Source organism: Astyanax mexicanus, chromosome 21 (genome assembly GCF_023375975.1).
Source record: "Astyanax mexicanus isolate ESR-SI-001 chromosome 21, AstMex3_surface, whole genome shotgun sequence".
NCBI classification, from domain to species: Eukaryota; Metazoa; Chordata; class Actinopteri; order Characiformes; family Acestrorhamphidae; genus Astyanax; species Astyanax mexicanus.
The window spans coordinates 22570170-22583473 of record NC_064428.1 but is presented as its reverse complement, the minus strand read 5'-3'; the positions used below and the strand labels follow the sequence as shown (position 1 = coordinate 22583473).

Genomic DNA, 13304 nt, shown 5'->3' with positions numbered 1-13304 from the left:
TTTACAATCATTTAGTTCCCCGGTGGGCAATGCTAAAATCACTATTACGAACTATACAGTGGGCAAGACTTTCATTGTTTTTTACTTTTACCAGACATGGATATACTTTAGAGTAGTGTGAGGTGAAATGAGTTTTGATGGAAGCCATGATGCTCCTTCTCTTGCTGAGCACATCCCGTCCAGGAGGGGAAAAATAACACTGCCCGCTTACACTAAACTCACAGTTCGCTCCAAAGAACCTAGTCTTCTTCGGTTCCCGCTGTGAACAAACATTCCTGGTTTCAAAACCTACTTTTGTTGGTGAAAATGTGGTGCACAATTTTCCACCAACTTCCAATCTACGTGATCATGGCAGCACTATGTGTATTCATACAGTGTTCCAAAAAAGATTCCCGAAGTCGGATTAGACCATTCACATTCATGTTGCATGCCCATAAATCAAATATGTATGTGATCTAGGACCACACATGAAAGTGACCCTAAAAACAGATCTGTATCACTTCAGCTTGGTAATGTGAACGTAACCTAAGAAAGATCAGATCTGAGAAATATAAAATAAATATCTGAATCACGTCACAACCTTTTGAAACATGAAAATATCCTTAGACGCATTTGAATATAGAAGAGTCAGGTTTAATTTCCAGGGGAATTGTATCTGAAGTCACCCACAGGTCTCTTACAAAAGCTGCTTGCTGGGTGTTATTGAGCTTCAGCTACTTTCAGTAAAAGTCATCATATAACCAGCATGACTGAGCGTAGAAATCAATTGTGTAGCTTTAATGAAGTGCAGAATGAAAATGTCACCACAGAGTCCAGATTTTAATCACCATTACTGTCACCATCTCAGAACAAGGACAGGACCTGCTACAGGATCTTGTTCATCGAGCGGCTAAATGAAAGATTTGTTACAGAAAAATGAAAGAAGGATAAAATTCTACAGAAATAGAATGCTATTATGAGCCAGTCTATCCAATAAGCAATAAGTAAGTTAAGTAAGTTCACCTTTTACAGAAGCACCAATGGAATCGTGTTATAATTATTATTGGCACATACAATAAATACGGCATAAAACGTACAAAATATATAGAGCTAAACTATAAACTATAGATCGTTTGAGGAAGTTTTTCTTTTAACACTTTGATCAATCAATTGTCATCATCATCAAGGTCATCGTCATCGTCATCATCATCATCACTGTCACGATCATCGTCATCATCATCGTCACTTTCATCATCATCTGCATCATCATCAACATCATCGTCTTCAGTGTTGACCTTCCCAGAGAGGACGTCTTCGATCCAGTCCTCCAGCTCTTCAGCAGAGGGCAGAGCTTCATCGTTGGGCATGTTCAGCCACACACTGTCCGCCTGTCAAAAGACACCGTCACATCCTTTCACTTCTAATCACTCACATGTCATCCTTATAAAAGACGTGACAAGATACATCAGGTACATCAGATATATTTGGCCAGTAAGTGTTATTATGTGGATTACACTTAAAAAAGTGGTATTTTGTATCAAGATCATTTTTAATTGAAATAGGCAGAGTTTACAAGAAAAAATAGCTGTTTTTTCTCAGTTTAAACTAAACAGTAGCAAAAAGGACTACTATTTAAGACTTAAGCCTGAACCACTGAAGATTTGGTCTGTGTGATTTGTTTTAGCAGAGAGAAAAAAAACTCTAAGACTAAAAATAAAGGATAAGCAAGTGGGATTTTCGCAAATATTTCATAAAACCTGTCCAATCTGTCCAAACAATGAGCTCATGAGGGTTAATGTTACGTGAATTAAGACATTTGTTGTTGCAAAAAGAAAGGCATTGGGAAACGTGAAAACAGAAAATGTAGCCCATATCAACAAAGAAAATCATATCTGTGTGGACCATCAATCAGTCAATCACAGCAGTGTTGTGTAGCACTGTGGGTAACTCACATCTGTCACATTGACCACGCCAATCTGAGGCCTGAAGAGGTCAACTTTAAAGGTCTTCTCCCAGTAGGCAGTCAGCTGCACAGAGAGGTCAAGTACAGTATTAGAGCTACGGCACGAGACTCCAGCTGGTGTGTCTGATAAAAATGTCACAAATGTTTGTAAGATCTTACCAAGGGGAAGTCATCAGGGTCGATCCACAGTATACTCAGATCAGGGTTCTTGGTGTTGTCTCGGGCCACATCTTTCAAGATCTCCAGGAATTCATATCCATCTGAAAAATGAAGACTGTGATCAGATTTCTCAATACTTTTATAGAACACACTTTTGAGGTAATGATATAATGATAATAATATGTTTGCTAGAAGAAACCACAAATATGGACAAACCTGGATCCTCCTCTTCAGCGAATGCCACAATGTGGATCCCGTCCATATCATCCTCCTGTGGATCAACCAAAACAATTGATTTAGATTCACATTTTTATTACACTCACTGACAAAATAATAACACACCTCGAACTGCATCTAAGCCCTGTCTTGACAGAGGAGATCATAAAAAAGCTGCCCTACAAAGAGACACTTACAGATTATTTTTAGGTAGTGTACCTCCTGGTGAGAGATTGTTTGCTGGTATAATTGCGTCTGCCACATACTCAAAGACAAAAAAGAGATGCATCATTTGACTGAGAGAAACAAGATGGTCACTTTGGCTCTCGTATCCACACATCTCTTGGTGCAGCTGTGCACCTATAGCTGCAAAAACAGCAAAAGCAAACCGCCTGTCCTTTTTTCACCTCCTCGACCTGAACATGTACTTCAGAACAGCTGTTTCCTCTCCACTCCAGCAAAAGATGCTCCACATATGAGCTGCTAACGCACCCATTTCCCTTTATAAAGCTACGAGTCGCCTCTCAAATATGACACATATCAATGTGCACATGTGAGATGTTTCAGGGACACTTTCGTTCACATTACACTCAGATACAGGTCACTTACTAACCAACCTTCTTCAGAGAAACTGATTCAGAAACTGGTGACCTCTTTATTCTTCCCAGATCTGTATATGTGTTCCCAAAACCACTTTAACCCTCCGACCTTAAGCAATGCCTTTTAGGCCATGAGATAAAAAATGTAGGTAAATTAAAGCTCTATTTACCCAAGTCTCGAACATGTCCTCTGCACGCAGCTTCCTCAGTGTTGGCCTGAACAAAAACAGCAAATTTTTAAAAACTCATTTGTCCCACGTCTCCCACATTTGGACAAAATAGCATGAATAAAGCCGGTCAGATAGCCTCCTGTTCACCTTCGATGCCGACTGACAAAGTTCACTATCTCATCCTCTGAGTTGGGTTTGCCGGGTATGGTGACGGGCTCGTCCATGAAGGGCTCATAGAAGTCCACTTCATTCATCTTCAGAGTCAGATGCTTCGACACCTGTAAAAGAGCACATTCACACAGCGCTCTTATACACACACTGCAGCCTTTATTCTTAATTAGGTGCTCTTAGCAAGCCTGCAGCTAACTCACTTAAAATGAAGCCCGTTCAGTTCAGTGACTTCAAATCAATAGCTGTAATCTGCAGAGGAATGTAAGAAGCTGTTTTGGACAGTTGCTTTTTCTATCACTCATGACGTTTGGCTGAAGAGGTTGTGTCTGGTATAGTTTGGTACTTTTTACTTCTAAAATTGACGTGATATATATAGCGCAGTCATATAGGTTAGATTTTTAGGGTTCGTTATCTTTTTTCCTTGATGATCATAGTGGTTAAAACGTTGATTATCTAGGAGAAAGCAGTTTGATGGTTTATGCCAGGTTCACACTACACAACTTTCTGAGTTGTCAGTTGTTTTGCTGTTCGCACTACATTACTGGTTGTGCTGAAATCGCAAGTCGTTAAGACTTTCACACTACATGACTGATCAGCAACATAGAATGATGAATTGCACAATTTTTCACAGTGGGAAATCATGGACTCATCTGGAACTATATAAAATGTTTCGGCACCACAGACATTTTTTTTTAGGTTTTTTTTCTTAGCTTTTTTTTCTAGTGCTAGAATAGTGTTTAGTAGCTAAACAATATTTTTAATGTTTTTTTTTAGCTTTTAGATCCATTTCCCCCCTATATAGAGGACTCACTTGTGAGCTCCCTCTAGCGTTTAAAGAGCCACTAAACCCTAAACCGTATTTTTTCCATTTATAGCTGAAATGTGTTAATTTAATAATAATAAAACATACCAGTCCTGCTTAACTTTTTTTATAAATATTTTAATTTTTTATTTTAAAAAAATCTTAAATTGCAGTCATTTCCACCTCTGCAGCGCCCTCACAGGTTCAACTGTGCTATAGGCATGGATCATGTTTCCGAGTATCATGATAAGTGCTTTTGAAACTAAACTTGCTAATAAAACTTGTTTTGTTGTTTAAAGGAGATGTGCGGTAGTATCAGCTTAAATATAGCAATATTAAAATGTTGACTCCTAATCAATCTCATAATTTAGAGGATTTAGTAATGAAAAATGCACACAATTTTTTTTACCACAGAATGCGACAGAGGAGATTTTTTCAAAACTTAAAAAAACGGCAAACAACAAAAGCTATTGGTGATAATGTAGTGTGAACCTGGCATTAGCTGCGTGATTAACCAATTTAATTAACCTGGTCATACTGGTTGAGTATCATGATAAACAAATGCTACTGAAACTGAACTTGCTAATAAACCTTGTTTTGTTGTTTGTGTCTGAAGGTGTTGCGCATTAACATTGGCTCCTAGGTAACCTTGTAAGTTAGAGGATTCAGAAATTAAAAATGCACACAGATTTTTTTTTTTTTACCACAGAATGTGACAGAGGAGTTTTTTTTTTAACTTAATTTTAAAACTTAATTTCTGCCATACCAAAAATTTGATGTTAGAGCACCAAAATATGGACATAATCAGGACTACAGAATGATAAATAACTTAATTGTAATGGAGAACATGATTTAAATCAGGGTGACAACAAGCTAAAACCTGGAGTAAGCTAGCTAGCTTAGCTTGCTACCTACGTAGTTACATCTGGCTCATTTTCTCTCACTAAAAGTGTGTAAAATTTGACTATTCTGTTTTGTGAAAACTGTAATATCTGTAATATCTCTCTGTAGTCTTTGTTGTATTTAAATAGTTTGATAAGGAAATGTGGTTATTCTGTTTTTCTGTTTTGCAGCTGAGGTAGAAGTTATGCTAGCTGTTTGTATACATTAGCTTAGCATGTTAATACTATGCCTGCTGTCAGGACTGATTGAGCACCACAGGGATTCAGTGGTTTCCATGTTTGAGTAATGCTAATACATGCTGTGAAGGGGCTTGGAACAATGCTGCGCTACAGCACATACACATAACAAAGGCTAATTTGGGTTTAAGATTGTTTTCTTTCAAATTACAAGTCACTCACCCCTTTGTCAAAGGTGGCGAAAAACTTCACATACGGCTGGAAACGCTCTGCAGCTCCCTGAAAAGCCTTGTAGTCTGAAAGAAGAGGAAGGAAGAGAGAAAAAGAAGGGAAGATTTGGCTGAAAACGGTGTGGAAAAGTGATGAGCAGAGAACAAGAGAGACTAAAACACCTACATGCCCCCCATCAGACTCTGTAATAATCTGGAAAATGACAAAGGAAGCACAACACAGTAAAATCCTGAAGCGAAACACTGCTGAATGCCTCTACGAGACCGTATCTGTAGGAATCTGTAGGACTGTGCCCCAGCAATATGTCTGGAGGTCACGGCAGAAGCCTCTTCAATCTTCTGGTCTTGAAATGGGATTTTTAATAAAGGCTGGGCAGCAGTCATAAAAGGAGGAAGATCATACCTTTCTTCTCTCTTTTTTCTCTGTATTTGAGAAAAGATCTATAATTGTTCTTGATCTGTGACCAAGTGGAAGATCTATTGCCGGTCTGTTGAGTTGGCCAAGCTTTACTATGGAGCATTGGGTACATGTGGATGGTTTGTTTACTCAAACTAGACATCTATAAAGTGCAGGCTTTATTGAGATTGGGAGGTAAGGATGACTAGAAAGAAAGATCTGGCAACAGTAGTCTAAATCTCTGTTCTTGATTCATACGAAAGGCATAAAAAAATCAGGGAAACATCTGGTAAAAAAATAAACTACAATAAATTTGTCTGTTAATTTAGCTTCTTTCGTTGCATTCTTTAGTATGGTTATCTTTAGATCCAAGGCTAAACTAACGATTGACCGATCAGAGTTTTTAAGGCTGAAACAGAACACTGATTGTCCAATCACCACTAAGCTTTCCAGGAAAAATTGGTAATCCATCATTGTGCAGGGTTTCTGTAATGTACTTTACTTTTTTTGGAATCAACCATGTTTAAAATGCTGTGGAACTAAGCTAAGAAAGTCTGTCAATTCTCATGCAGAACTGCACTGCACTGTAAAGAGTGGCTGGCTGTGTTTGCTAGCTCTGCTGATACTTACTGTACTGATAGACTCTGTAAAGGGGTATCAATTATTGATATCTAGCAGTTAAATGAGGAACTGCAACATATATATTTTGTGAAAATAATATACTAGGTGGTTAAAGACACAAATCACTGATGCTACATGGGCCTTCTGGCCTTTTGCTTGTCTGTAATAGGTCCAAAAAAAATTATGTTTCAATATCTAAGCAAGCAATGAAATCACGAAAGCATGTATCTATGATATTTTTGTTCATAACTGGCCAGCCATGTATAACACATCACAGCATAACAGCATCACATTTTAACAACAAACCTCTTTCATGCTACTTTTTAAAATTATAATTGGCAATATCTATTCAATATTTATCCATATGGATATTCCTGCAAGCCTGTAGTTATCTAGGGACCTCTAGTAAATGAGTGTAAGTTCTTATTGGTGTAGGGTTTAGGGAACCCCAACCTGCACTCTACGTGCATCCTAATATAGACCAAGATACAGTATAAAAAAAAAAAACTCACGCTCTGAATCTCTGCCCTTAAAGTAGCCAATGAGGCGGATATCTTCATCCATTCTCTCGAAGGCTCGGAGCTCCATGGGGTTACTAATCAGCTCCACCGCATCCTCCAGCAGCTACAGTTAACAAACACACACCCATTTATATGTAACTACCAACATTTAACATTTATATGTTCTATAATTATTCCATAGATAGCAAAAGGATCAATGTTGAATCAATGTTTATTCATTGTTTTGTTTTGTTTTTGTTTTGGATTTATAATAGGTTGAAATGTTAAATGTTGCTTTACATTGAAAATAAGACATCTCAATGTTTTTGTTTTCAGGAGAACCCTTTATTGTCTTTTTTTATTGGAGTTTTGTCCTACAAAATCAGGATATTTGTGTTCAAAAAGCATATTGTTACTGTCCAATGAAAAACTTGCACCTTCAAATAGCAATTTTACAGGAGAGAGATAAAAGCTTCTTATCTTTCAATGGAACTGGAAAAAGAATCAATTTGTTTGATTTCTTTTGGTCATTCATCAGTAAACTTGTACACAGTATAAGGAAGAGTTTGTGGTTTTAAATTATGCAGTAAACTAAAAACCGACAAAAATAGAAATACTTGTTTTTCATTGGACAGCAAAAATATGTAAAAAAAAAAAAAAAAAAGACATGCAGCAGGTCTATTACATCAGTTTGTCTTTTTTTTTCAAAATCTAATGTTTCTACATCTGTTAAGCAAATATTTGTGCAGGTATCACTGCACAGTAGAACAGTGCACCCCCAATTCAGTCTTCTTGTAATTCTAACAGTAGAAATTAACATTTCTTGGTGTTCCAGACATCCATGGATTTGTTGTTATTAATAAAAATATGTACAAAGCTTTAAACTTTTTATCTGGCTAGCAGATAGCTGACTTTTCTAATGATAACTGTTAACATCCTTAGGCCTAACAAGCTAATAAAGGTCTGCAACCTTAGTAAAAGGTATCTGAGAGATTAGACCTTTTGGATCTCATGGATATGATGTGCCTTTCCTTTTTTGTAACATTAACAAAAACAAAAAGAATGCTCTGCTTGTTTCAATGATGAAACCGGGAATCTAAGAATTGCTACAAATTACTCTAAGTGGAGAAGTAACAGTGGTTAAGCAAGTCATTTGTGATTCTCCTAAATCAACTATCTGAACTGGGAAGATCATGTACAAGTACACTCTCTAGTGGTGAAGACCAGAAGTAAAAAGTAAGCGATATCGTATATTAACCAGTGTTGGGTTACAATAGGCTTCATTTTACAAAATGCATACATATTACATTGTACCAGATGTTAAACAGTCAATGGAAAAGACAATAATGTAGATTAATCTGTGTGCTAAGACATGTAGATGTGCATGTCAAACATAATAGATTTATAAAGGAATTTGACTGGAACAGTTTAGACTCACATCCAGCAGGAACTCCACCAGTGTGTCTGCAGAAAGCTCTCCGTCAAACTCAATCACACGCTCGTCCTTAAAGACATAAATGCTCCCCTCTTCTTCCAAACCTGGAGAGCAATGCAAAGAAAACAAGTTCATAAGAGTTCAGAAATCAATATTTGGTGAACTAATCCTGGTTTTTAATCAGGTTTCATACATCTTGGCACATTCCCCTCCACCAGTCTTACACACTGCTTTTGGATAACTTTGTGGCACTCCTGTTCAGCTTGTTTTGATGGCTTGTGATCATCCGTCTTCCTCTTGATTATATTAGAGAGGTTTTCAATTTGGTAAAATAAAAAGAAACTCTTAATTTTTAAGTGGTCTCATATTTTTTCCAGAGCTGTAGGTGCAATCTGTAGTTCTATAATTACAAACTGTAGTTTTTCTGTTTCTCTGTATACTTTATTTTCATCCTGTTCCTCCAAGGTCAGGACCCCACAGTGGTGGTGGAGTGTTAGTGTGTGTTGTGCTAGTACATGTAGATCTATTCTATCTAATTAGTACTGTTGATGCAAACCATACCAAGCTTTTTGGCCACCTTGGCATCCTTATGAGAATCTACCATTCCAAAGCCAATGTCCCTGTCCTCCAGGATTTGGGCAGCGAACTATAAATTGAATAGAAAGAGAAAGAAGAAGAATATTACACAATAGTACACAATCCTAAGTATTAATGAAGCAAATTGTCACGTTCCTAAAATCCACCTACTTTAAAGCTTCTGTCATGTGCCCACCTCCAGCCAATCAAGGGCAGTTCCAACACTTCTGGTCAATGCATCTTCGCAAATTTACAAGCTGGCATACTTTCTGCAGTTTCGCTTATCTGTCACCTACGCTCTTGACCAAAGCAATCAAGGCATTGTCACACGGTGCCTTCAACCATAAGGTTTGTCCAAGTTCACATTGTTCGCTGAAGCCAAGTAAATGTGGTCTCCGCACTACATTGCCAACTTTTATGTTGCATACTGAGCTTTTTTGCTTGTGTTTTGTCTGCCTTAGACTAATCTTTGGTTGTTTACCTCTACCTTGCATTTACAGCTGTTTTTGTTTGACTACTTTACAGGTTTTTGACTCTGCTTGTGTCTTGTTTTTTTGTCTTAGCTTTGTCCATGTCCCTAAAGTATCTCGCCTCTGACACAAGTACACATATTTTAGTCGTATGTCTTATTCACTTTTTAAAAGCCATTATATATTTTTTTACTCATTTTTATGACTGTACAAGTAAATAAGAGATATAAGATACAGATTTCTGAGGCACTTTAATGCTGAACTGTACCTGGCCATGAATTCAAATGGTTAGCTTTAACTCCACTAGATCTCATTTCTAGAGCCCTAGATTGAGCTCCATCACTCCAGAGGAAACAGTTCCAGTGTTCCACAGCTCAGTGGTAGTGGGGATTTATACTCTTTTAACTCACCCTTGGCAATGGTCATGCAGATTTTTGGCTTATGTGCAGCTGCTCCATAGTCTCTAATTTTATTGTTAATGCCTTTCTGTGGAGATTATTCTATTACGCCTATGTCAGCAAAGAGTCATCTTAGAACTCAGATGTGTCTAGATACTTTTGGACATACAGTGTATCATACTGACATCCCATCTCTTGGGAGAAAAGATGATTCTAGATCAGCAGTCGTGTTTCTTAGATGAGCTCAGAGCAAAGGGAAAGAGCTTGTTAGAGAAGGCTCGTTCAGAAATAAGAGGAGCACAGTTTAAAGCCTCTGGAGAGACTTAAGGTCTTTTTTCAGCCAGCAAATCAGGTCACTACTTTACCAAGTTACACACCAATTATTCTCCACACCCAGAAGGCCAGCGCGTGCAAACTGTTCAGATTTGTTCTCCAGCTCCCACAGCTCCACAGCATGTTGGGTGGATATCTCCTGAGCATAAAATTATGGAATTCACAAAAAAACAGATAATTTCATGGTCATTTGAGGCCTCTTCCATGGTCATCTGACCAGACTGATATTGTAAAATAGGACATGCTCAATTACGATATGCTTGTAAGAAGCAGCAGATTATCTCAGATCTCATCTTAATGCAAGGATACACAAGCAGTGTCACGCTTATGGTGTTTTCCAACACCTCCACTGTCCTGTTTTACTACATTTCCCACAATTCAACTTCCACTGAAACATGTGTCATGTGATTATTTTCTTCCAGCCACTGTCAGAGATGCTTGGCATGTTCAGACGCAACGCAAAAACCACTAGGGCCAATTGCGGGCCAAGTGCTGCATGTGACCCCGGTTGCCTAGTATAATACAGCAATCAGCCTTAGCCTGGGAACTGTATATTGACCTCAGGAGGACAATGAAGTACCCAGACACTTCTGCCACATCATGATTAGCTGACACGGATGTGCAGCATTGCCTTGCATTGCAAACAAAATCGGCATGAAAGAGTCATCAGAAGGTAACTTTACCTGTGACCTTATTACAAAAAGCAATGTTTATATCTGCAGTACAACATGTAACAGAGATTGTTTTTTACCCTTACGTAAGTAAATATTAAGTAAATACTTTACTCTTAGGCACATCACCTCCAAAAGAATGCTTGAAGTGAAAATGAATAGCAGTATTTGGTGTCAAGAACCTGTTGCCAACTGTTAAACATGAGGGTGGATGGGTTTGTGTGAATGTCAGTGGCACAGGAAGAAGACACAGAACGTGGAAGACCTCAAAAGACTATGAACTTTTTTTTAAGAATAGCACATAAGTAGACGTGTTCTGCAAGAGGAAGTAGGTGTAAATTCCCAAAATAAAGACAGAAAGACTTCTAGCTGGCTACAAAGCATCTGCATTATGTCCTAGAAGTCACAGAAGCCACAGAACGTGGAAGACCTCACAAGACCATGAACGTTTTAGGAATAGCACATAAGTAGACGTGTTCTGCAAGAAGACGTAGGTGTAAATTCCCAAAATAAAGACAGAAAGACTTCTAGCTGACTACAAAAAGCATCTGCATTATGTCCTAGAAGCCACAGAACGTAGAAAAACCTCACAAGACTATGACCTTTTTAGGAATAGCACATAATTAAAAGTGTTCTGCAAGAAGACGTAGATGTAAATTCCCAATATAAAGACAGAAAGACTTCTAGCAGACTACAAAAAGCATCTGCATTTTGTCCTATGGGGGGTGGTAAGCATTGTCATAGGGCAACATTTCTGAGACTTCCTTGGCTATTAGCAAGTGTCCAGAAACTGTAAGCTCTAGGTCCTTGTCCAGATAAGCAAAACCAAGGAATTCTACTTCCACAGAAAACTCTCTACACTGCCATAAATATGCAAGACTCTAAATCACCAAAAATACTTGTTTCACGCTCAATTCAAGGTTTGTTGATACCAAATGTCAAGAACTCTCTTCCATCTTACCTCCAGCACCATCTCCCTCATTCGGAACTGCTGCTGGAGCTCCCTGTCAGATGACAGGCGCTCGTGGTACAGCAGGCACAGCATGTCATATTTCTTGAGTGCCTTCTTGTAGTTCCTCTCATTGATGTCCAGCACACGGTCCTTGCCATCAAAGCTAGGGATCGCCAGGCCTTCCTCTGCTAAGTTTCCAGACAGAAGATTCAAGCTAGGGAACAGGAGAAGCCAGAGAGGCAACATGGCGAGTCTGGAGAACGGCAGGTCCAGGGAAAGAAGACAAGGCGAAGAAGACAGGATTTCCTGTGTGCAGAATCCCAGAGGCCTAGTATGGCTCCCCTGAGACAGGCCACCCCCTTGAAAAGATAGAACAAAAGAAAGAAATCTTAGAAAAGCTGGGATTTAGCTACAAGTCCTTGTGTTTCGTCAGCCAGAGACTTCTATCTCTCTCTCATTCTCTTTCTCTCCCACTTCCAGAGCATGATAAGGGATGTTGGGACACATTCGACTTCCACAGACTTGCCTTACTGCCTAATACAAGTGAGTCCATTCCCCTGTGTCTGAAGGCCATTTTAGATGCTCCCTTGTTCCATGGCTAAATATAGATGATGTGCTGATGAAAATGAGGACGGGTAGGAGCACCACTGGGAATCACTTTGACACGCAGAAAACGAAGAATGAAAAAGAAGATTGTGTCAAGTGGTCTTTCAAACTTAGCTACAAACTTTTTATTTATTTTTATTTTTTTTTATTTATTTCGTTTTTTGCCAAAACATATACACACATAAAGAACAGAACTTAAAGAAAAGAGAAAAAGAAAGAAAAAAATCACATCCTCTATCTTGCATTTAAACAATCTCTTTAAACAACCGAAAAGGTACAGGCTGAAGCTATTAGCTTATTTAGCCTACCCTTTTTTACCTAACTAATACATATATATATCCATATATACATCTATATATACATACATATATGTATATACAGTACATACATACATACATACACACATATGTCTATATGTGTTTATTACAAATTGAATTGACACAAAACAATATAAAACAAAAAACAAATAAACAAAAAAAAAGAAAACACCAAACACAAAAGAGAAAATTAAGATAAAAAAAAAAAAATCATTAATCATTTGAAAGTTTACAATATATAGACTGCTCATTTAGCAGTTGTATATTTGTTTATAGCCCTGTGTTTAAACATTATTTTAAATTTATAAAGGGAACTACACATTCTTAATTCTTTGTTATAGTTATTCCACAGCTTTACTCCACTGACCAATACACATCTGTTTTTTATATTTGTCCTTGCTCTATTCCTTTTAAATATATCTATTCCCTTTAGTTCATAGTTGTTCTCTTTAGTTTTAAACTTCCCCTGAATACAATTTGGAAGTAATTTATTTTGTGCTTTGTACATTATCTGTGCAATATTAAGGTCAACTAAATCACAGAATTTTAAAGCATGTAATTTAATAAATAATTTGTTGGTTGGTTCGTTGTATTTTGCTTGGTTAATAAGTCTTATAGCTTTCTTCTGTAGTATGGTAATTGGATTTGTATTGGTTTTAT

The 13304-nt window shown here is 37.7% G+C and overlaps 1 protein-coding gene across 1 annotated transcript; it reads right to left on the bottom strand.

Annotated features, from left to right (window-relative positions):
- Positions 1–756: 756 nt before the first annotated feature.
- Positions 757–12240, bottom strand: LOC103034202 (calsequestrin-2). The gene is made up of 11 exons (XM_007259045.4): positions 11731–12240; positions 8883–8967; positions 8325–8425; positions 6899–7010; positions 5361–5434; positions 3234–3364; positions 3087–3132; positions 2318–2372; positions 2102–2202; positions 1932–2006; positions 757–1367 (listed from the first exon to the last, which is right to left on the bottom strand). The coding sequence occupies exons 1-11, from the start codon at positions 11965–11967 to the stop codon at positions 1146–1148; spliced, it is 1239 nt and encodes a 412-aa protein (XP_007259107.3). The 5' UTR covers positions 11968–12240; the 3' UTR covers positions 757–1145.
- Between the last annotated feature and the right edge of the window lie 1064 nt (positions 12241–13304).